The following is a 25,173-nucleotide window of genomic DNA, read 5'->3' as shown; positions in this document are numbered from 1 at the left end:
AACCTTTATAAATGTGATTGATCCTTATAAAACGGATGGCTCTTCAGGTGTATAATGATATATATATATATATATATATAAAGTGTATCAGTTTACTTAAGGGAGATGTCGATAATAATAGTCACACTAATATCATTACCATGTAGAGTATGCCACCTAATGTTTGTCATGGAGGATTACACCTATTAAATACCAACAAATATGAGGCGCACCAATTTCACCTGAATATTAGTTTTTTTCCCCCTACACATTTCACCACATGGCAAAGCATGCGTTAACAGTCTTCTTTATGGACGATGGACTGACGAGAGCACAGTGGAAATCTGAAGCAGATAAAATTGTGTATGTCCAATTCTATATGCACTACTGTTATTCAAAAAAACAGAGGATCGCTGGCTCTTGGCAATACTTACTGGGTGAGGCTGAGCTAAAATCATGACTGGAAAAGGATAGGCTATATGTACTATGAATAAGACTGGCTAATTTTTTGAGAAAATACAACCCCCTCCCAACTTTTCTAAAATGTTTTGCTGGTATCAAACTTAAAATCAGCATATATATTTTGTCAGTTTTAACATTTGATATATTGTCTTTGTACTATTTGCAAAATGTAAAATAGGGTTTCAGTGATTTGCATATCATCCCAATTTCTTTTTATTTACATTTTACACAGGACACATGTCCTAACATATTTGAAAATAGGGTTGTATATTAAATGCTCATTTTTCACGCTGTGCCGTGCTTTCAAGCAAAACTAAATATTTATTTTGTTCACAGCTTTTATATAGGGCACTGTCTAGTATTCTAGCTGTCAAGGTTAAAGGAAGAGCCCTCAGTAATGTTAATAGTGGGCAATAACAGTGCCAGAATAAACAGATATTAACAAGTGACTCACTCACGGATTACTCGCTAAGAAGAGAAGTTGGAAGAATAGATTTTCTATCCCAAAAGACTTTATAAAATCCAATAAGACCAATCAGTTACTTGTGTTGCACAGGTGATTGGACATTAGAATCAAACTTGACCAAACTGCACAACCAAGTCTATGCTTGATTTACCCTACCCTGTCCTACAAGCATATCATTTGCAAAACCCTATTATATTCCATCTTATACTTTGGCCTACACTTATTTACAAATTGTTGGAACATACATCACACAATTTTCACAATTTATAATGGAAAACCCTATTTCCCCCCTGGGTTAATCCCTACAGATTACTCCTGATGGACTAATCATAATTTTCACAAACTGGTTGATTTACACCATAATGCAAAAAGTCCTATATGGCACTCTAAGAAAATGACAGTATCATTACTAATTTTCATAATATCTCACAAATGTATAATTGGAATAGTACTGAAACCCAAGTGTGAAGATTTGAAAAATGTTTTATCTTGCCATTTTATGTTTTGTATGCACAGTATGAATGTCGTTTGATTTTTTTTTTTTTTTTACAATTTTGCATTCCGTGACAACCTATAAACGCAGTAAAAAAACAAAGTTAAAGAGATATTAAAAAAAAATACAGACCATTTGTGTGGCAGTACATGTCTGCAGTCACAGAAGTGCTAACATAAAGAAAAGGAGCAAAACCACAAACGACCACTCGGCTGAAACATGATGTGCATCACAGTTCTAATTAATGATGGTCTGTGTGACCCAAATAGAAAAAAAAGTATGTGAAGAGCAGGAGGATAAAAACCAAGGCTGACTATACTGTAGTCTAGAGTGCACTATATTGTAGATGATCGTTCAACTGTGATAACCCATAAGCTCAGGCAGTTAAACGAAAAAAATGTAATGTTATCAAAACCTGCTTTTTGTAGTCTCTTCTTGAACATCAGTCCTACATATTTCAAAACATTGCAATCCATAAACTGGAAATAACATCTCCTGTGTGTCTCTAATACAGGCTTCTTGGATGGGTTTTCAGAGAACAGAGCATAGATCTTCTGACCCTGTATGTGGCACTGGGGCTTCCTTGTGCGAGTATATAGTAATCTTAATAATCCTTGTGGTCAGATGTACTGTTGATCTCTGCTTTGGAAAAGAGTAAATAGCCATATTGGCTCTGTTATGGTTTAAGATAAAAGCAGATACTGACATTTATATGTAATTAAGGGACTTTAAAAAGGTCAGTTTGTTTTTTTTCTTTAATGGGCACCTGAGCTATGGAAGGATATTACTGCAATTTGCATATCCTACAGAATCTGGACAGCTATTGTACATAGGATGACCTAGTTCTATAGTTGAGAATTGCCATTCCTATCTACATAAACTCATACAGAAAACTAGGAATAATAGTTAACCCTTCACATGCTACCTACAGTGGAATCTATGCTTGTGGCATAAAAGTACCATTCTTCTCTCACTATAGATTTGGTTTCCAAGGACCTTTCATTCTATGACATGAAGTGTTTACCGACAGCATAAAGTACAAATACAAACCTGCAGCAAGCAAAGGGTTTACTTCCTGTATATTAAAGATCTACATGTGAATATATATGACCAACTACATTTTAAGACTTTGATAAAAAAAAGAAGTCCCACTATGCTTCATTTAGAAATGTGAAGTGACAATGGCAGAACCAGGTAAAATGCTTTCTTCCACCAAAAAAATGCTTAGGAATGCTGGAATCTGAATATGGTATATATCCTCGGTTTACAAGACTGCCAGAAGGAAGGGACAGGTGGAAGCCCTGTGAGGGGTCCAGCCAGATGAGATGGACCAGATTTGCAGGTCCCCAAAAGACATGGAGTGGAAAAGGTTGGGTGCAGATCAGGGTTATTGCTTTGCAAAGTAAGTTTGGTTGAAAAAAAGACACACATCCATCAAGCTCAAACTTTTATGTTTATATAAAAAAAATTGTTTAGCTGCTAGTTGATCCACAGGCAGGCAAAAAACTTCTACTGGAGCCCCTTCAATTTGCCTCCAAGGTGGCAATCAGACCAGTCCCTGGCTCAATTTAACTTACAAAGAGTTATTATTAATAACCCTGTATTTCATTTTTTGCTAAAAAGCCATACAACCCCTTCCTGACAGCTATCTGATGTATTTGCCAATACAACTGATTTAGACAGAGAATTTCACAAAACTTCACAGCTCACTGTAAAAAACCCCCAAAAACCTCTCCTTTCTTCTATTCAAATAGATGCCCTCATGTTTGTTTGGATGGACCTGCTGATGAATTAAGCATTAGAGAGATTCTTATATGTATGTATGTGTATATATATATATATATATATATATATATATATATATATATATATATATACACATACACACATATATGATGGCTACTTTATATAGCCGTCATATCAGTTATCAGCTTATTTGTCCTCCTTTAGACTCTCTTTAATTCAATAACATCCTATTTGAGCACTGGAGACCAAAACTGTATGGCATATTCTAGGTGGTGTCTTACCTGCGCTGTGTAAAGTGAAAGAATGAGCCTCTCCTCCAGCGAATCTATGCCCCTTTTTAATACAGCTCAAATACTTGTTTGTCCTTGCAGCTGCTGACTGGCATTACTTGCTACAGGCAAGTTTATTATCCCTATTTCCATTAGATACGCCTAGTACAGTCCTATTACGTGTATAAGTGGCTTGTATACTTTAACATCCCAGGTGCATAGTTTTGTGTGATCAGCAACCACTAATACATTACTTACAATACCCTCCCCTAAGTCATTAATGAATGATTAAAGGGATGGTTCAACTTTAAGTCAAATAAGTAATAGAATGGCTAATTCTAAGCAACTTTTCAATTCATAGTTTATTTTTTATAGTTTTTGAATTATTTGCCTTTGTCGTCTGACTTTTTCCAGCTTTCCAATGGGGGTCACTGACCCCCCCATCTAAAAAACAAATTCTCTGTAAGGCTACAAATGTATTGGTATTGCTACTTTTTATTCTTCATCTTTCTATTCAGGCCTCTAAATAACTCAAAAAGCATACATAATTAAGAATGAAAAACAATTGCAAATTATCTCAGAATATCCATCCCTGCATCATAGTTCATTTAAAGGTGAACAACCCCTTTAACAACCACCCTCTGTACCTGATCCTGTAGCCAGTTTCCTATCCTTGTACAAACGACATTACCAAGACCAACAGACCTGAGTTTAGAATACAGTCATTAGTGCAGCACTGAATCGATTGCAAATCAATTTGGCAAAATCCAAATAGACCAAAACTACTGAAGCTCTCCTGTCCAAGTTCTTACTAATCTCATTATAAAATTCAAATTTGTCTGATATGACCTATCATTTATAAAGCCATGCTAATTACTGCTCATAATGACATTTACTAAAACATAATTTTGAATGTGATACCTTAACAAGCCTTCAATAACTTGCCCACCACAGATAAATTTAGCGGCCTATAGCAGCCAGGCTCAGATCATAATCCCTTTTTAAATACTAGAATTACAGGAACTTTTCTCCAACCTATAGTTACCATACAAGATGAAAGCGAATTAGAGAAATTAGAAAGAGAGGCCTGGCTCTGAGGGTGTATTCCATCTGGCCGTGGTGCCTTGTTCACATTAATTTTGAGTAAACCTTTATGGATAATATCCTGCGTCAACCACTGAGTAGACGGAGCTGAATCATCTGTGCCCCAATCAGCTGTGTCTTGAGACTCCTCAAATGTATTCACTTAAGAAAGTTTAGGATTAGGTTATGTAATTAAGGTTTCACTGTAAAGTAATGTTTCTGAAACAAACAAGCTAGTTTTACCAGTGCAGGGCAACAGTACAGTTTCTGTTCATTTTATGGGCTTAACTCTCACATTTACTTGCCAAGGGAATAAACAGAGAACAGTAATGGTTTAAAATGATTTTAAATGACAATAATTTCTGTTCTGTGTTTTTAGCAAAAAAACATCAACACCCTAATCTATGCTCTGAAGTAGTGAGATTAATGAACTAAAATTTACTTTTTGAATTTTTATGTTGCTCCAATGTAATATTGATAATAAATGAGATCACATTATGGTCTTGATTAGGGGTTCTACTACTAAAACATTTGCTATACTTTGTGGATCATTAAAGATCACTAGATCCAGTGTAGCATGATTTCTGGCTCCTCAACAACCTGTGACAATTTTTTTTATAAACTTGTTCTCATTTACTGTTCTGGCAGTACTGTAGCTCCAGTCAATATCTGAGTAATTAAAATCTCCCAAGATCATTACTTGTCCTTCTTCCTTTGTATTGGCTTTTAAATTCTGCTGGTCCAAACCTGATTTAGCAAAAAAAAAAAAAATTTGAAAGGATATGGAACTCCAACAGATTGACTACAAAACATTTATTCCAGGTAGTGGCAACACAACATGTTTCTGGTCAGAACCCTCTATAAACACTTGATAAAGGGTTCTGACCCGAAATATGTCATGTTGACACTAGCTGAAATGAATGTTTTGCAGTCAATCTGCTTGAGTTCCTTTTCCTTTCAACTTTTGATGTTTTATTTATTCAACTGAGCTGCTGCACATATGTGCATACAGTATGTGTCCAACTAGAAGGAATTGGCATACACCATTTTTATTGTTTTTGTACAGACCACCAACCCCATTTTTGCATTGGACTTCTAATTTCCAAGCCTGATTTAGTCCTTTTAGTACCACCATTGGTAGGATGTACATGTGAAACTTCAAAGTACTATAGTTCTAATGCTGATGTGGAGTCCGACTCTGGGCTTCACTTTGATCTACTTCTACACCATGCCACATCTTCCCAACTTAACTGGCAAAACATGGTGCTGCAAGATCAAAGAAAGCAGTACTAGAAGGATTAAACCATTCCTAGCCAGAACCAATAGAGTAGGACTTTCCTCATACCCATCACTACTTAAAGGCAGCCATAGACGCACAGATATTATCGTGCAAAACAAAATTTCATATGATATTCGGCGCGTGTATGGCAGGGATACGAGCCGACCAATATTGGCAGAAGACTTGGCTATTGGTCAGCTCCTCGATTGGCCCAGATGGAAAATTTTGATCGGGCATCAACATCGCCCACTGTTAGTGCTGAAGCATTAGATACAGGTAGAATTCTATCTGTCTGTATATCGGACGATTCAGCTCTACACGTGTATATTGAAACAAACAATCTTTCTTGGAAAGATCTTTTCCAAGAAAGATCGTAATGGTTACGTCTATGGCCACCTTTAGACTTGTTTTCCTATGTAATTTACTTTAAAACAAATAATCTAATTAGATCATCCTGAAAGAGAAAAAGTTATTATCTATGCCTTTTCAGAACTTAATGAAGAAATGCTCCTGGGTAATGTTTGAAATCCAGACAAGACAAACTCCGTTTGTAACAAATTATTATTTGAACGGTTTGCTTTCTATGCATTTTCCAGGTTAAAAAAATATAAAAAAAAAAAAAAAAAATTCACATGGCATGTCTCTATAAACACACATTCTTCACACAATGGCATATTGTTCATATAAAAGTTCTCTTATTTTAAAAAAATCCTCACAAAGGCATCCTTCTAGCCCAATCCGACCTGTTTCCGTCTGCAAAATAAAAAATAGCATATTTTACACAGATAAATAAAACATTACGCCTACAAACAAAATGATTAAATAAAATGTAAATTGAATAGCAAGTGCATTGTCAGAAGTACTAGCTTAGAAAAGTATATGATTGCACGGCAGCGTGTATTCCCCGTTATTTGCGTGAATGGACATGAGGGAACTGGACAGGTTCTGGACTCACCCTTCTGACAGCTACCATATTGTTGCACACTAACACACCACCAACAAATTCAGCCTGAATCCCTTCCCGCAAAAGGACTTGCTTGAAATCGGAGAGTCGTGGTTCATTCATGAAAACTGACTGGTGTCCTGGGACCTGTAAACAATATTAAATAAAGCCACAACAAGGGCGCAAATGTCACTCCTGACTGTGATTTTTTTGGTGTACAGCTTAATTAAAAGACTTAACTGACATAAAACAGAGGGGGGAAGTTAGCTAATAATTGTATTTAGAACTTTTCTTTCTTTTTTTTAATTTTCTTTTTATCTATTGTTTCAGCAGGAAAATAGTGGAATATGAATAGACGAGGGCCTGAGAATAAAGAGAAATAAAAAGGAACATCAAAATTGTAGCCTCGGAGCAAACATGTTTTAGCTGAAGTTTCGCCGACATTTGAGGGCTGGAAATAGGCAAAACAGGAAGGCAAAATGTTGATTTTTTTTTAAGAACAGGCCGTTCTAACAGTTTATTTAAAGGTGAGCTACCCCATAAATAGTAGAATGGGACAAACCACCAGGGATTACTGCAAAGCACTGCAAGAAATAATTTCTATCTTATGAATAAGGGTATTTTGTAAAAATGGTAGCAATACATTTAAGCCTCATTGACACTTTCATTTGCACACACGATACAGCTAGTACATCCTAGTCAGATCACAGTTGCATCTATAGATGGACCTTGGATGGATGTAGTCTTATACAGCTACATATTGAGAAGTGTGTAATTTATCTTAGAAATAACTTCAGATACTTAAATATCATTTCTATATGAAAACACAGGTCAGGCCGAACATAAGAATTATGTAAACATCATTAGCTAGCCAAGTTAAGGTAATTCAAATACATAAATATTCAGAAAAAAACACAGGCAGTGAATCCAGTGTGGAGGCATGACTTTCTCCCTTCAATCATGCAGAAGAACATTAATGCACTAAAGTTGTACTGAGCTAAAATACACACCCCTGGAAAGAGCCAACTCAATTCTACAGTTTTCCACCAAACACTGAAACTACTCTGGTCTCCTAGAACCTGTTGATATAGTAAAATAACTTGCATGCTGCATACTACTTGCTAAAGCTCTGCTAGAGATGTAGGAGAACTAAGCCCAAAAGAATTACAGATATAGCATCTAATATCCGGATACCCAATATACAAACCTCATTGCTTGGCAATGGCTCCAATGTTGGGATGATCTCACTTTCTTCTGAAAACTCCTTGTCATCATCTCCAAACAGGCTTTTAATGACCTTTTGCTGTGCTATTGTGTTTGCATCCATAACTTGAGCATCCACTTGCATTTCTGAATCTTCCCCTTCATCCTTTAACTCCCCTTCTTCTAATATAACCCCAGTGTCTACTTTTGATACTCTCATGTCCAGTACCCCATCAATCCATGCCAGCTCTGTATCTTTGGCTTTGCAAAACTTAAGGGAGCTAACCAAGGAATCTTTCAGCCTTACCTGAACAAAAGGAACAAAGATTTGTAGTTACAAATATAGTTTGCAAAAGTCATGAGACATACAGCAAGCAACCATGTCATATGCAGAGTTTCAGCCTATCCTTCTTTGCAGAACTGCTTTAAAGGGGACCTGTCACACCAATATAAAATTCCGAATTATTTTTCAATGTGTTTACTTGCACTGTAAAAATTATTTAAATCTTGGTTTCCTTCAATCTTGGAATTCACAATCACAGCAATAAGTCTTCAAAAGATTTTGTGAAGACTTATTAAGACAAGCTTTGCATCATCATGCCTGAGGCATAGAGGCAGGGTAGGCAAAATATCATTGACAGCGGAGATCTTTAAATCTCTTTAGAATGGGATGTTTTAATGAAAAAAAGATTTTTGAATTTCAGGTTTATTTGGAAAGGGGATTTTTATTATACAGCTTTTTTGTCTTGGTGACAGATCCCCTTTAATTCAGACACATTGATAAAGAATAATAAGACACACAGTGCTCCATAACCATAAAAAAAACATTACATGGTATAAAAAACTGTTTCAGAAAATATAGCTTCCTATTTAAATGAATAATATGGTTTACATGGTGTAACATAAAAATGAACTTTTGTGCATGCTCACTTGGTAAATGTGCGTTTCACTTGTTGCATCTACAGTCTCATGTAGTTTTGGGGTATACACTTTAATATCTTTGCCTCCAAATGCTCTACAAGCCTCAGCAAGGTCCTGAGTTGCATCTGGAGGGCCGTGCACAATAATCAACTGCCTTGGCTTCATTTGGTTAATGATCTTTTTGATGGAGTCGCCATCTGAGCGTCCTTCATAGTCAATATATGTAACTCTTGCCCTGTTATAGGAGAAGAAGCAAGTTTATTATTAAAGATTTCCAAATGCTAAAAGTGAAAATATCTTAAGTGTGGAAATGTATATACTTCACTCTAAACTACTGGATACAAACTGTAAACAGCAGTGCAAAAAAGCTGTTCTAATGCTAAGCTATAATAGACTTTATCAATACTAGTATTGCAAATAAACCTGTTCCTTGAGAATCAAAAATATCAAGGTATCTTAAAGTTGTAGCTTTTAATAGACTTCAAACCAGTCCCAGAACTGGCCAAGCAATACAAAGAATAAAATATTACAGTCATACTGACTGTAAAGTCACTAACTTGATTTCCATTGATTCTGTTGCGGAGACACATTTGGTTGGAACATCAGACAGGTCTTGGTCCATTGGCTCTTCTCCATTTGCCAAACCTGACTCTAGCTTAGTCTTTTCATCCTCTGTTGCTTGCAATTCAGGCACCAGGAAATCCTCAGGTCTATGTTAAAAGTGAAACAGAAAACACAGTGAAGTACAATATGATTATATTACTAGGGATGCACTGAATCCAGGATTTGGCTGAACCCTGGTCAGTTAAAGTGTATAACTGCACAAAAATGCAGGGGTGAAGTGATCTGGAACTTTTCTAGCTTCACAAAAGCAAGTCCTGAAATTCAGAACAGTTTCATCACAAAAAAACAACAAAATAAAATAGCCCTTACTTGATAATTTCCCCATATTCATCCCATTTAATTCTCTCTTCTGGTGCAGGGAACATAGGATAAGACTTCTTTGCCTGTTTGAAGAAGCTGCCTTTTCTGTTGCCCTCATTTTTCATCATCAGGTCATGTTTGGTCTTGTGTGATGTGGTCTGATCAATATCCTCCTCTGCATCGCTATCATCACTAGAATCCAGGTCTGCCCTGAAAGAATACATATACATATATACATACATATATATATATATATATATATATATATATTTATATATATTATATTCAAGAAATTGTAATCTACACAGAACAGAGAGCAAACTACAGCTTTACTTTTGAAGGACAGAAAGAACTTGACACACTAGTAAAAACACAATAGCAATTACTCTTTAGATTGCTCCAGCTTTTTAGCAGCTTCTTTTTTTAACTTCTCTTTTTCCAGGTATTCTTCGAGCTCCTTCCCTTCAAGCTTTACACGTTTTCTCAGCTATTTGATGGAAAGAAATAAACACATTTAAAGGGGCATTGCACATTAAATAAATATACTTTAGGTTACATGTAAATTAATTAAGAATGAAAGCACACCATAGAGCTCCCTGAATCTTAAAACGAACACTCGCTGGTTAGACACTGACTAAGATAGGTCTCCAGGTTCACTACTGCATGTATGTAAGGTGTAAGACTTTTATTGTTCTGTTCACCAATGACAGATTTTCTGCATTGTATATTGGAGACACTAAAGGCTAATTATTGTTACTGCTTGTGAAACAAGTTTTTTTGGATGTTCTCCCCTTCCCCATAAAATTGGAAATAAACACCTTTAATAAAAAAAAAAAAATTAAAGCACAGTTGTTTTTACTTCAGGTTTTGACTTGCAGCCGCCTGTCACTGCACACACCGAATATATTTGGTCCCATTTCCAAACAACTTTGTAAGCAATGAAAATCTTTAATATATATTGGAAAGTAGCATACAATTAGACTTTCTTCTGTTATGCAAAACAGTTTTGGGGTGGATATGCACTGTAAAGGAGAACTACCCGCCCCCAAAAGTCCACAGTCATCAAATGAGTCCCTTTTCTGCTCCCTCCTGCAGAGTATTTCAGTGAACAGTGTCTCACACAGTAAAGCAGACCTATACAAGCAGAAATCTGCAGAGGAGCTAGCAGGCACCATCTTTTGATTCTGTGTGTTCTTTTCCGATCAGTTCGGCAACATAGATCTTGCTGGCGCGTGCATAGTTGAGTGTAATCCCGGAGTATCTTCAACCGCACATGCGCCAGCAAGAAATAGACCGTGCGGGGAGGGGGTTCATTCTCTGTACAATAATAAAGAGATTTTTGTACTCACCGTTAAATCTTTTTCTCTTGTCCTATATTGGGGGACACAGGCCACATGGGGATGAAGATCCTGCAGCTTGGAGATAGGACACTAACTTGTTAACTGTTACTCCTCCTGCTCTTGGCTTCATCCCCTGCCTCCTCCTACTATGCTCAGTTTCAACTGAAGAGGAGTGTAAAATATAGCAACCCAAAACAGAGAAGGAGTCCCTCAACCAACTTAGAACCTTATAAAACAGATATGAACTCAATACATGGAGTAACTTTATACAACTCTTGGTTGTCAAAACAGCAGTGTACAACAGGGTGGGAAGGCCTGTGTCCCCCAATATAGGATAAGAGAAAAAGATTTAACGGTGAGTACAAAAATCTCTTTCTCTTGCCTAATTGGGGGACACAGGCACCATGGGGATGTCCCAAAGCAACCCGAGGGCGGGACACTGTAACACCTCTTAGGTGTTCAGTAAATGGCTGTCTGCAACACCTTCCTCCCGAAGCTAGCTTCTGCTGAGGCCTGTGTGTGAAGCCAGAATCACATGAAGGTACGTGGAGAGGCCCCAGAACTGCTCCAGTGAGTACAGTATTGCTCGTAGCTCTAGAAGATTGATTTGGAGAAGACTCTCCTCCTGGTCCCAGAAGCCCTGGACTGTTCTTTGCCCGACTATTCCTCCCCACCCTGTAAGACTTGCGTCCGTTATGACCACTGTCCAGATGTGGTTGGGGAAGGGTCTTCCCCTTCTCATTTACAGCGGGTGGGTCCACCAGAATAGCTTTACCTGTTCCGGGATGAGTATCTTCCAGTCTAGGAACCTTCGATCCCTCTTTTGATGCCAGAGAATCAGTTGTTGGAGGGGTGAAATTGGGCATATGGTATTGCGGGAAAGGATGCAACCATTGTTCCCAGAGTTTGCATTGCTGTGCGGAGAGAGACAGTGCTAGTTGTTCGAAGTGTCTGGATCCGCTTCTGTAAAGTATTGGCTTTTTCTCCTGGGAGGAATACAGTTCCTTTTCTGGAGTCTAAAATCAATCCCAGGTACTCTATGCTCTGAGTCGGGCAGAGGTGGGACTTCTTGTAGTTGATAAGCCAACCTAACTGTTCTAGGGTCTTGAGTGTCTGAGATGTTTGTTTAGGCTGTGACTGCTGATGGACCTTTGACAAGAAGGTTGCCCAGGTAAGGAATGACTGTAATGCCTCCTGAGATCCTCTAGTGCTGCTGCCATCACCTTTGTTAAGGTTCGTGGAGCCGACGATAGTCCAAATGGGAGTGCAACGAACTGCCAATGGCTTCTTTCCACATAAAATCTGAGATATCTGTGGTGACTCGTGTGGATCGGTATATGGAGGTATGCGTCCTTGACGTCTATGACTGTCATGAATTCGTTCTCCTCCATAGAAGCTAGAACTGACTGTATGATTCCATTTTGAAGTGGCATTTCTTTACAAATGGGTTGAGAGGCTTTAAGTCTAGCACTGGTCTTAAGAATTTGTCTTTTTTGGGGACCATGAAGAGATTGGGATAATATCCTCTTCCCCTTTCTGCAGGAGGGACCAGCTGTATTGTCCCTGCTAACGAGAGATCTTGGATTACTGAAAGGAATTTTTCCCTTCTAAAGTTATTCATAGGTAATCTGGAAATGAAGAACCTGTGGGGAGGACGCTGTACAAAGTCTAGTTCGGGCCTCGCAGGACCCTTTCTCAAGCCACAGGGGGCCCGAGGCGTTGCCACATGTCTGCTCATATTTGAGCCAATAAAGTACACTTTTGAATTTTATACAAATTGCAGTGTGCTGCAGTATATTGGATTTCTTCTATTATTAGTCCTTGGGACACCACTTGGATGACCCATTGGTCTCTGATTTGGTCTTTCCACAACTCCCGAAATGATTTTAGACGGCCGCCTAAAGGAATCCCTTCGAGGGTGGGTACATCTTTATGCTGTGGCGGATTTGTCTTGGGAGGGCTTGGTTTGTCCCTTTGAGGATGACCAGCTAGCTCCTTGTTTGCTGAGGTATTTAGGACGGAAGTTAGAATTGGACTTGTCTGTTTGTGGCTTTGTCCTCTGTCCTTGACGAAAGGGCCGAAAAAAGGGTCTTCTCTTAAAGGTCGGCCTCTTTGCCCTGGTCTGTGGTCTTTTAACTCCAGTAGCCTGGGATATAATCTTATCTAGCTTGGCCCCGAAGAGTTGTTTTCCTTGGAAGGGTAGGCTAACTAGGGATCTTTTTGATGTCAGATCTGCTGACCATGTCTTTAGCCATAGGAACCTATGAGCAGCTATGGATTGAGCGGAGGCTTTGGCGATCAGCTTTGCTGCATCTAGGGAGGCATCGCAGATATATGATGTCGCATCTGCTATTTGCGACAGTAGGGCGTCTGTAGATTGGTCCTCTGAACCAATGAGCTGAGCAGTCTGTTCTACCCAGACTTCCATAACTTTTGCTACCCATGCTATGGCAAAAATCGGTCTTAAGGCTGTACCGGATGCTGTGAAGGTTGCCTTGCAGAACCCTTCTAGACGTTTGTCTATTGGATCCTTGAACTGCCACTGGGATAGTGGTGGCCTTGGATAGTCTGGAGACTGGTGGGTCGACTGTTGGGGGCGATGACCAGAGATCAATGCATTCTTGTGGAAAGGGATAGGTTTGGGAAAAACACTTAGAGATCTGTACTCTATGGTTAGGAGTTTTCCATTGTGATTTAACGATTTCCTCTAACTGCTCATATGCAGGGAAGATGCAAGAGCTTTTCTTTTGTCTCTTAAAGATATTCTTAGCTGGTTCTATGGTCGAAGTTATGTCTTCGATGTTAAAGGACCAGTAACATAAAAAAAAAAAAAAAGTTTAAAAAGCGTCCAGCAGCAGCAGTGTCTCAGGCTCTTCACTCCTTCCCCGTGGATCGGCTTCCCTAATCCGCTCACCTCCCTCTCTGTCCTCCCTCCTCCCCTACTCTCAGAGAGAGACATGCGGCGCCTGATTACAACCCAGGCAGAACAGAAAGGCGCACGTTACAGGCATCCAGCAGTGTCACAGGCTCTCCTCTTCACTGTGCATCGGCAGCGATAGGGTTAATCCCAGGCCAGTTCCCACGTTGGAGGGGAGGGCTCAGGCAAGGATCGCTCACTGCTCAGTGAAGGAGAGCCTGTAACGTGCGCCTTTCTATTCTGCCTGGGTTGTAATCAGGCGCCGCATGTCTGTCTGAGAGTAGGGGAGGAGGGAAGACAGAGAGGGAGGTGAGCGGAGGAAGGAAGCCAATGCACGGGGAAGGAGTGAAGAGCCTGAGACACTGCTGCTGCTAGACGCCTGGAGGAGGATGCCTGTCAGTGACTAGCCAGGGAGGAGAAATCGATCAATGCAGTATGGATGGTCGCCTTTTCTGAAGAGGACAGGAAGTGGACTTTAATTAAGTAAGTTATTTCTTAATAAAGGCTTTGCTTTTTAAAAGTTTCATTTGTCTTGGTGTTAATTTTTAAACCTTTTTTTTTATGTTACTGGTCCTTTAAGAGTAGTGAGCACTGTATGAGGCCTTCAACCTCCCTTTGGGTTCGGGGAGTGCCATGATCTGGATCAGGCTGTTCCTCAGATTCATCACCTGAAGGTTATTTAACCTTCTTCATCCCAGGGGTTAAACTGTTCCCCAGGAGAGACTTGGGGGGGGGGGATATGCTGGGGCGCTTTGATGCCACAGGTCTAATGTCTTTTGACTTTGTGGGGTTAGACAGGTGTTCCAAGACCTTGTTTAATGTCTCCGGGAAGCGGGCTAGGTTTTGTAGGCCAGCAAGGGAGAGGGATAGAGCACGAGCCAGATCAGAGTCTGTGCTGGCTGTGTTGGCCACAGGTGTGGAGGGAGTGAGTCTACATGCTAGAATCAGCCGAAACTGACTGAAATTTGGTGTTGTGCACTGCACAGGCAAGGTATGAAACTTGTGTTGCCTTGCGTGAAGGTGCTGAGGACTTTGAGCTCCTCTGTTTTGTCTGCCATAGCTGAGGATAGCAATGCAGCTTTTACTCCCCCTTTATTTTTTTATAGTAGGATAGGCAGGGGTTACCCCTAAGCGATTGGGTGGTGTGGCCTCGGTATGGAGGGGTCTAAAAAGGAGAGAGGGAGTGTAGGTTATCCCAGATCCCCTTGTTGTGTGCAGCAAGCGTATAAAGGACTCCTCCGTGCTTGCATCGGAGAAGGCTAAGTCGAAAATCACTTGCCTGCGTAGTTGAGAAGATGCGGTGCCCCAGGGAATTATCCCTTCTCGTGGATGGAAGTGCGCAAGAGCTCAGCCGGTTGGGTCTAGAAGCGGAGACTCTCCGGAACTGAGCGCTCCCTTCTTTGACCCCAAAAGTGACGTGAGCGTTGTTGTGCACTCCCTTGGCGCCTAAGGAGAAGGGAACCGGAAGTGCGCACTCATGATGGGGCTCCGAGAGCAAGAGAGCTCTTAGTGGTTAGAGGGGGTAAGGTGAGAATGTGTACTCGCCTAACCGTCCAGCTGCTATGTGCCCATGATGTCTTGGTCCCTGTATAAATAAATATATATGTCCAGTTCTACTACAGCACACTTACATTAGTGTAGAGTGGACAAGCTGGTTCAGTCCTCCGTGGAGCGGGAACACAGCTACAGGGAATGTGGAGCTAGCCTGCAGTCCTCCGTAGAGCGGAAAGGCTGTTGGGCAAAAGAGTTATTTAGGTTAGTACCTAAGCAGCTGGAGGAACACGTGAACAGCTTCAATGGTCCCCATTTGTGGCATGATCCTAACCGTGGTCCTTGATCAATTGCTCCAGCCACTATTATTCTGTGTCTTCTCCTTTGAGGACACTAAAAGAAACTGGGTTGCTATATCTTACACTCCTCTTCGGTTGAGACGGAGCATAGTAGGAGGAGACAGGGGATGAAGCCCAGAGCGGGAGGAGGAGTCACAGTTAACAAGTTAGTGTCCTATCTCCAAGCTGCAGGATCTTCATCCCCATGGTGCCTGTATTCCCCAATTAGGCAAGAGAAATTACATTTTATCGAAAGACATTCTGCTAAGAAGTACAGTCCAAAATCAGGGATCAAAAGAATAGGGCCATTGGAAAGTGGAAGGATCTTTTCAGTGGACCATGTTGTGGCTGAAAATATCACGATTAGTAACAATATAGTATTACACAGATGATATTTACATTTTAAACCTTTTAAAAGAGTCTTTAAATCAGGGAGATCATTAACTTCAACTACCATTTTGCATCCTGATCACATCTAGGCCACTTTCCATGCATACACAGCAACCAACCCTCATAAACACACACTTCTATTCCAGAACTTTTAAAAATTAGATGCATGTTACAATCCCAAAGCTAAATCCATGACTCACCTCTATGTCAATGATTCGCTCTGAGGGGTTATCTATTAGAAAGCGAGCAATAGTTCCTGGGGTTGTTCTGTAGGTGAGAATAACAGAGTTTTTGGGATCCTGACACCATTGAATGAAGAGCTCTCTTGAAAATCCACATTCAAGATCAGGCTGGCTTGCAAGAACTACTTTTGGACTTGGCACACGAGCAAGGTCAGAAAAGCCATGACACAACGTGAGGTGGCGAAACTGAAAAGGGTTGTTTCTCTTGTCTTCAAAACATCTCATAAGCTTATCACTCATCCATTCCACCTGCAAATTAACCAAAAGGTTTTTGATGGGGACAAATTAACAAAGTGGATTTTTTTTGTAGTCAGATGTTTTAATTGTGCCCACAAACCTGTGATTTTGAGAACTCAACTACATTATAGCTGACATTATTCAGGAGAGCCAAAGAGTAAACACCAAGCCCAGCATCTTTCGTCCGCCAAATCTGATCAAGAAGCTGCGCAAGTTCAAGCACTCTGCCTGCTGTGTCTACAGCAATAAGCACATTTCCATCTCCTCGCAGAGTCTCCAGTACATTTGCTAAAATGCAGTAAAAGAGTTAGAAATAGCTTAGTCTACATGACAATCATATTTTAAATAACAGATTTGCAAATACAGTTGAATATATATTTTAATACGTAACTAAGTGATCAAGATTATTAGATACACACTTAACAGCTGTTCATCCCTCTGCTTTCTTCTTGGCTGCACATAGGTAGCATTGAAACTGTCAGTTATAAGTAGAGATGGCCTGCTGATCATTTCCAAGGAGCAGCCATTTAAATGTCTAAGGACAAAACATCAAGAAAAATAATGAGCAGTGTATGAAATGGAATTCCGATAACATGTCATTTCCACTATCTTAGTTATCACTTAGAGACACTGCCCTCTGAGGATGATAAACTACAACTCCCAAAAGCCAACTGATAGCTTTTGTTTAACAGGCATTGCAACTGGCCAACTGGTAATGTGTATATATGTATAAATGTAAACATCTTATTTTGTGCTTCACGTATTTATTCTTGAGATAGGTTATTCCCATGAGTCGCACAAAACGCCCTAATAAATACAAGTACAAGAAACTTACATTTCCCTCTTGTGGTTGAAGTCCACTGCATACACAATTTCTTCCTCTCCATCTTTCACAATTTTCCATATAGTCCCTCCTATCATGTGACCAGCTGGTAAAGGAGTGATTGACAAGCCATGACCCTTTCCTGTAGAAGAGTCACATGTGGTTTTAGAATAGAATCACTAAAACAGGTCAAAGCATTCACGTTTATCAACATCTAATATTCCACAACAGACAAAAAAATGTCAAGGGGCTCTAGGAAATGCATTTTCCTGTCTGCCATCACTCAACTGAATAATGTTGAAAAGATGTGGTCACCATTTTCACTATACCAACGGAGTTAACAAATATGGGTTACATTCGACAGCCATTTGTTTCAGTGGAACTGCTGAAGCAAATCATAGACGGCCTCACCATCAGCTCACACATGGGTAACACTGATAGCAATTGGTCAACTAAAGATTCAGTTTATACTCATTTTTTGTATAAGTGACAGCAATAACACTTTAAAAGGAACAAATGAACAATAGACAAATGTCCCACGGTTTATACATACCTTTCAAATGCACAATTTGGGAATATTTTAATTGCTGGATTTTATCGAATGCGCAATCAACATCATCAAGAGAGTAGAGATTGAAATCCTCAGTGTTGTGACGAGACTGAAACAAGAGATTTGTTTTAGGTTGTAAGCATAATGGCATATTAACAGATGAGAAAAGACTGATACATACCTGATATAAGTCATACATAAACATCTGACCCATCTTATACACTGGAATAGTAGCATATATTGCACAGTTTAACCCAAGCTTTCCGACAGCATAGGGCAGAGCCCCCAGGTGTAATGGGTCAGGATGCGATAAGAGGACAGCGTCCACCTGGTGGACATACCTGCAAATGAATGAGATGTGAAGTTACTTGAAAGTTTACTGCTTGGATGCAGTGCACACATTGTGGGTTTAAATCCACATATTCATATATGAACACACACAAAGATATTTTTTTCTGAAACATTTAAAAAACTGAAAAAAATAGTTTGACACCATGTGATGACTTCTAGAAATATACTGCAATAACATACATTTTTTTATATGTATTATGCATACTTTTTGACAGAGTCAATGATATCCATTGAGAAATTCTCATCCCAGCCACAGTCCAAGAGAAACCGGAATTCATCAACCTGAAGAAGATAACAAACTGCAGATTCTTCCTGGGCGCCGGCCAAGGTAGTCAGCTTAATGATGGATGTCATTTTTGCAGAGGTTTCAGATCTATACATTAAGCATATATATATTTATAATACGTACATGCAAATATTTATAGAGTACAGTGGGTTGTTCTTGTCATAGTCGTTTCAATAAAGATATCTTGAGCATATCCACTGACTTGAAACAAAGAAAAACATGCAAGCACTAAGGATCATCTTGCTTACAGCTGTACAGGACAGTAAAGTAACTACAGGGGGGATTGAAGTGACTGTATCAAGGCCTACCCAAGTGGGCCATGAAATAAATGCAGCCAGAAAGCCCAATGAGGCCCAGCAGGTAACTGCTAACATGGGGAGGGGGGGTCTGGGGCAAAGATTGGGCTCATGGCTTATTTTTCATTAAGCATTTAATTACGCCAGGGTGTCCAAGTTTATGTTCTTTAGTAAATCACTACTCTGAGGGCTAGGTAACACTCTCCACAGTAATTCTTTACTTGACTTCTCAGCACAGGTCTCTGTTACTTCCATCCTGTACCTACATTGATCTCTATGGGACAGTACGAATCATTTCCCTAAATCGGGGAGCCCAAAATGTGATTGTGAACTAGATTTGTCTACAAGCAACGCCATAACATTACCATGGGGTAAAGCATTTCTGGTCAGCCCTTCCCTAGACTTCAGGACCCCCTCATCTCATTCCCTCGCCTTAGTGGTAGTCTGCAGTAGACCGAAATGTAACTAATAAGCTCTCAGTACGATATAAGCCGCCAATAGTTTACTTTTCACGTCGATAAGATGCTCGCTTTCACACCTACATACGAGCCCACCTGTCCCTCGGATAAACCCATGTGAAGTACTATGCCAACAACAATCTGCCCTCATTAGCTGAAACCGGCGCCATCCTCTTTCTGCGCATGACCGGGGAACGCAAGAGGAATAATCCATTCCAGGCGGAAAGGGGGAGCGTTTGAATAAAAGCCTAATAAATATAACATTACAGAGTGTTTCTTCCCAAAACGCACCTTGCACGTTTAACGGTGTCTAACATATAGGAATATTTTATCAGCTGAGCCAGCTTTCCCTTTCATAGGGGAGCTATAACTATTTCCCAGACTTAAAGTGTTAGTAGCGTCCACTGCCCTCTGTGTCTATCATTTCTGGCTGGTTGATGTAACTGCTTTTCTCATCCGAAAGGTAAGAGTGCGAGGCTTGGGGCCTTCAGATGACTAGGCCAAGATGCATGTAAACTTGGGGGTCATGTAGTAGATTAAGCATATGCACATTTCTTGACCTACATCTCTCTAAGGAAAATGTATCAAAGGGATACTGTCATCGGAAAACGCATCAGTTAATAGTGCTACTCCAGCAGAATTCTGCACTGAAATCCATTTCTCAAAAGAGCAAACAGATTTTTTTTATTTTCAATTTTGAAATCTGACATGGGGCTAGACATTATGCCAATTTCCCAGCTGCCCCTGGTCATGTGACTTGTGCCTACACTTTAGGAGAGAAATGCTTTCTGGTAGTCTTTTGTTTTCCCTTCTCAATGTTACTGAAGGAGTCTCAGTGGGACATGGGTTTTTACTATTGAGTGTTGTTCTTAGATCTACCAGGCAGCTGTTATCTTGTGTTAGGGAGCTGCTATCTAGTTACCTTCCCATTGTTATGTTATTTGGCCGCGGGGGGGAAAAGGGAGGGGGTGATATCACTCCAACTTGCAGTAAAGAGTGATTGAAGTTTATCAGAGCACAAGTCACATGACTTGGGGCAGCTGGGAAATTGACAATATGTCTAGCCCCATGTCAGATTTCAAAATTGAATATAAAAAAATTTGCTCTTTTGAGAAATGGATTTCAGTGCAGAATTCTGCTGGAGCAGAACTATTAACTGATTCATTTTGAAAAAAATGTTTTTTTCCCATGACAGTATCCCTTTAAATAGAATGTTAGAACTGAAGGAACAATGATAATATACTGGGAGGGGGGGCACAATATGTTAGACACCCCCAGTTTGTGAAACTGCTTACTTTTTCGCTGGACCAATGCTCCTGTTTAGAAATAATTGCACTGCTTCATGGATCTTTCATAACTAGAGCTGTGCTGCCATATTATCACTATTTCCCAAGGCTCATTTATAAAATGTTACTGTTGTGCAGTAAAAGTAAAAACTTTGGGAAATAAAGGTAACCTTTCACTCACATGTGTTCCTATTACAGATAGAACTTGTACTTATCGTGTCAGGTGAACAGCGACTTAAACACAGAATAACATAAAATGGTGGCTGAATGGAATAGATTTAAAAACATTGGCATAACTATAGTTCCAGGAGAAAAATTTTGGTCCTCTGGGGTGGGGGGGGGATATTTGGGGTATTTTTGTAGTCTCTCCAATCCCATCAGATATTGGTTTGTTCAACATATTACGGTTACTAAAAACCACCATTAATTCTGTGAACTCCTTTGAAATATGTGCAGTATTGTCATTTGTGACTTTGTTGGCACATATAGCAGCTACATGTTGCTTGTAGCACCTCACTGGTGTGGATCTGAGTCCCAAATCAATAGACTGGATGGGATGTGTTGTTGATTTTGAAGTACACCATGATTTATCTGGTTTATATACATTTTCATTACTCTGTCTTTGAAATTAATGAAAGCTTTTATTTCTTGTAATTACTTTTTGTCTTGCAGTTGCCATGGTAAACCTTGCAGGAATTCTGCGAGATCACTGGGTCAATGTGCTTGTGCCTGTTGGATTTGTAATTGGATGGTACCTGGACAGAAGGAATGATGAAAAGCTAAGTTCATTCAGGAACAAGAGCATGCTGTACAAAAGGTGAGATTGTTTTTACAAAATAGTTGCCCAAAACTGGAAAGCCATCCCCATCAATTGCTTTTCCACATTCGAAAGAATAGTTCTTTCTGCCTGTATGTAAATTGAACCAATTGGCGTTTGAAATCAGCACTGCTGTTGAGCTGCTCTGTATAATGATACACTGTGAAAATAACTGTGTTCAACTGCTCAAAGCAGCATGTTGCTCTACAGATTTCCTGCCTTAGATAATAAAATGTACAGGGCCAGCTGTCAATGTCCTAACTGCCAGATTTGCAGATTTAGTATGTAGATGTAGTTTATATTCAGGTTTTCCAACCAGGCAACGTGTGGTGCTGCAAGAAGTTTCCTAATGAAGAAAGAAGTGCTGTATATGTTTTCCCACCGGTGATTTACTTAATTGCTGGTGGGAAAGCATTACTGGGAGATTTTTTTTTGCCTGTACTAGCACAGATTTAAATGCGGGTGACAAATCACCTTGTGTTAGCCTTAGAGGTAATTGTAATAAAATATCATATGCAGTAGGTGTTTTCTTCTACAAGGGTTGGTATCAGGCAGATTTTCCTAGATATGACAGATTTTAATTATATCTCTATCTGTGTTTACAATTGCAACTTCAGCTTGTTTGGATAAAAAGCTTATTCCAGTCAAGACTCTTAAGGACAGAAACACACTTGGAGATTTGGGAAAATTAGTCGCCCAAAGAATCTCCACTTGTGTCTCTGCCCTTAAGTGATAAGCTGAACTGCAGCTAATTTGAATACCAGTTCGTTTTTAAGACAGTCAAAAGTAAAAAAGTAAGTACACCCGATGTAAATTTTTTGTTTTTTAACATATTAATAAATGATCTTCATTTAAACAGTATATAAAGATGAAGGCGGGGTAATTGAACTAAAAAACTAATTTACAATTATGTGTTCAACAAATAATTAACACATATGTCACTGTTTCCTTCTGTGGAAAAAGTAAGTACATCCTTTGCTGTAATACCTGGTATTGTCCTCTTTGGCAGAGGGAACCTGAAGTAGGCATTTCTTATAACTGCATACCAATCTCTGACACTGATAAACATAGACATTTTCCCACTTTTTCCCACCCTTCATGGCCAGGAATAGAAAAACAATTACATTTACTAACAACTTTAAAGGATTACTGTCATGGGAAAAAAAAAATTTCAAAATGACCAGGGGCAGCTGGAAAATTGACAAAATGTCTAGCCCCATGTCAGATTTAAAAATTGAATATAAAAAAAATCTGTTTGCTCTTTTGAAAAATGGATTTCAGTGCAGAATTCTGCTGGAGCAGCACTATTTACTGATTCGTTTTGAAAAAAACATGTTTTCCGATGACAGGATCCCTTTAAAAACACTGACTGTATATTGGAAAGTTGTAGTTAGAATTCTACTTTGCAAAAAAACTTTAATTTGGCTGAAGATCCCATTTACCTCTGTTTAAGTAAAGTGTTTTTTTCTTTTCCCTCTACAGAGAATTAAAGCCTGGTGAAGAAGTGACATGGCGATAAAGATCAAAAATCATCAACTTAAATAAAATATATTTGCTGATTAAGTTTGATAAGTTTTCTGTGAAAATTCTATGCATCCATTAAGATTTACTTAAAACAAAATAAACCTATTTGCTTTGGAAACGTATAACTTTTTTTTCTGAAAAAAAGCAATTAACCATTAAATTATGGTGTGCAATATCGGGCTGATCAATTGTTTGTCATTTTGCCAACAATCAGATTATCACTACAGCTATGTAAGCGGTCAGATCAAGGACTTCATCAATACACAGAGGCAGTCCTCGATCAGGAAAATCAACCCTGGTTGATTATCTGAGATGATTTCTGAGTTCATGTTGATCTATACAATAATGAATCCTTCCCTAACCTTCAGGTAACCTTTTTGGAAATGGGAAGGTGATCTGGGTGGCTGGACCATTGCCTCTTATTGTATTCAATGTCTTCAAGATCTGGTGACATTATTCTTGGAAGTCACTGTACCATTATTTACAAGTACATTATATGTCTATGTATGCGTGTACGTGTATATAAATAAATATAGTATACACATACATATAACGCTTAAAACCACCCATGTGGCTTCTTATCTAAAGGAATAGTAACACCAAAAAATGAAAGTGTTTTAAAGTAATGAAAATATCATGTAGTGTTGCTCTGCACTGGTAAAACAGATCTGTTTGCTTCAGAAACACTACTATGGCTCATATAAACAACCTGCTGTGTAGCAATGATGGAAATTGAAAAAAGGCTATATGGCACAGGTTAAATAGTAGATAACACCATTATGTTCTACAGAGCTTATCTGATGTGTAACTTGAGCCTTTTCTCCTTTGAATGGCTGCCCCCATTGCTACACAGCAGCTTATTTGTATAAACAATAGTAGTGTTTCTGAAGCAAACATAGCAGTTGTACCAGTTCAGGGCAACACTGCATTATATTTCTACTACATTAAAACACTATCATTTACTGATACTGTTCCTTTAAGCCCCATCTGCCATTGTCCTTCAATGGAGACTTGCCTTAAAAATATGCAGTATGTTGTGTCTAAAAAAAAAAACAAAACACAATGCGAAGCGGGTAAAATGCAACTCTGAATGCTTATGAGTACAACCTGGCTGAATATAATGGAATCATTAGCTAATGTGTTAAGGTGCACTTAAACATGCCGCAAAGGCATAAATAGTGTCGTGTGTAAGAACCCTCATTGTGTTACATGCCCATTGTGTTGTTGATAGGCTGCTGGAAGGGGGGGCAGGGTCATTCATTTGTTCATTATGGGAGACAAGTCTTGTATGAAGGACAAATTATTTCCATTTTCGCTGTAATGATAAAACAGTAGCTGGTACTTTATCCAAACGAAGATATAATGAATCCTTATTGGAAGCAAACACCAGCCTATTGGGTTTATTTAATGTTTACATGATTTTCTAGCAGACTTAAGTTATGAAGATCCAAATTACAGAAAGATCTGTTATCCGGGAAACCCCAGATCCCAAGCATTCTGGAAAGCAGGTCCAATATCTGTATAAGTATATGGTGAAAGTATCTATGGTGCTCTAGTTGCCAATGACAACTATCACCCTGAAAATGACGTTGGCAGCAATGATCAAATCAAATAACTGCCTTCATGTTATTGTAACAGGGAAAATAAACAATTTATGGTAAGATAATCCACTACAGTGGAAGCCTCACTTCAAAAACCACTTTATGAATACAAATTGCTGTTGCACCTCTGCAGAATGAAAATTAATAGGCTCTCCTTAAAACAGACAGATGGCTGTCAAATTCTTGTAGTGTTTGACAGTGTAATTGCTCAAAATTTGTTGGACTCGCTCAGAGGGGAGTAAGCAGTTCTGGAATATACAGAAAGATTATAGATAGTATTTGTAGCAGCACATCATGAGGACAATTTTTGTGTACATAGCAATACTTGGTATAATAATACTCACTGAGAAGTAGGCTTCATCCTAGCATTATCAAAATAGATGGATCATTTGCCACTATTATGTGTTATAAGTGGATGAATTGAATGCAAATTGCATTTTGTGATGTTTAATGCAATT

At 39.1% G+C, this 25,173-nt stretch overlaps 2 protein-coding genes across 6 annotated transcripts; one reads left to right on the top strand and one right to left on the bottom strand.

The window, feature by feature from the left end:
* Positions 1 to 6,332: 6,332 nt before the first annotated feature.
* cpsf2.L (cleavage and polyadenylation specific factor 2 L homeolog) lies at positions 6,333 to 19,717 on the bottom strand. Of its 5 annotated transcripts, none has more exons than XM_018230432.2 (15): positions 19,584 to 19,717; positions 18,653 to 18,820; positions 18,278 to 18,437; positions 18,100 to 18,205; positions 17,559 to 17,688; positions 17,143 to 17,258; positions 16,824 to 17,011; positions 16,445 to 16,735; positions 10,155 to 10,255; positions 9,778 to 9,978; positions 9,402 to 9,554; positions 8,854 to 9,079; positions 7,928 to 8,230; positions 6,733 to 6,867; positions 6,333 to 6,530 (listed from the first exon to the last, which is right to left on the bottom strand). In XM_018230432.2, the coding sequence occupies exons 2-15, from the start codon at positions 18,799 to 18,801 to the stop codon at positions 6,438 to 6,440; spliced, it is 2,352 nt and encodes a 783-aa protein (XP_018085921.1). In that variant the 5' UTR covers positions 18,802 to 18,820; positions 19,584 to 19,717; the 3' UTR covers positions 6,333 to 6,437. The 5 variants fall into 5 exon arrangements, with proteins under 5 accessions (XP_018085921.1, XP_018085918.1, XP_018085920.1 ...); XM_018230429.2 differs by having other exon boundaries at positions 19,568 to 19,701; XM_018230431.2 differs by having other exon boundaries at positions 19,536 to 19,689.
* A 93-nt stretch (positions 19,718 to 19,810) lies between these two features.
* Positions 19,811 to 23,232, top strand: ndufb1.L (NADH:ubiquinone oxidoreductase subunit B1 L homeolog). The gene is made up of 3 exons (XM_018230434.2): positions 19,811 to 19,950; positions 21,446 to 21,590; positions 23,073 to 23,232. The coding sequence occupies exons 2-3, from the start codon at positions 21,451 to 21,453 to the stop codon at positions 23,107 to 23,109; spliced, it is 177 nt and encodes a 58-aa protein (XP_018085923.1). The 5' UTR covers positions 19,811 to 19,950; positions 21,446 to 21,450; the 3' UTR covers positions 23,110 to 23,232.
* Positions 23,233 to 25,173: the final 1,941 nt, after the last annotated feature.

The sequence above is a fragment of the Xenopus laevis genome, chromosome 8L (assembly GCF_017654675.1).
Source record: "Xenopus laevis strain J_2021 chromosome 8L, Xenopus_laevis_v10.1, whole genome shotgun sequence".
NCBI lineage: Eukaryota > Metazoa > Chordata > Amphibia > Anura > Pipidae > Xenopus > Xenopus laevis.
This window is presented reverse-complemented; position numbering and strand designations above follow the sequence as displayed.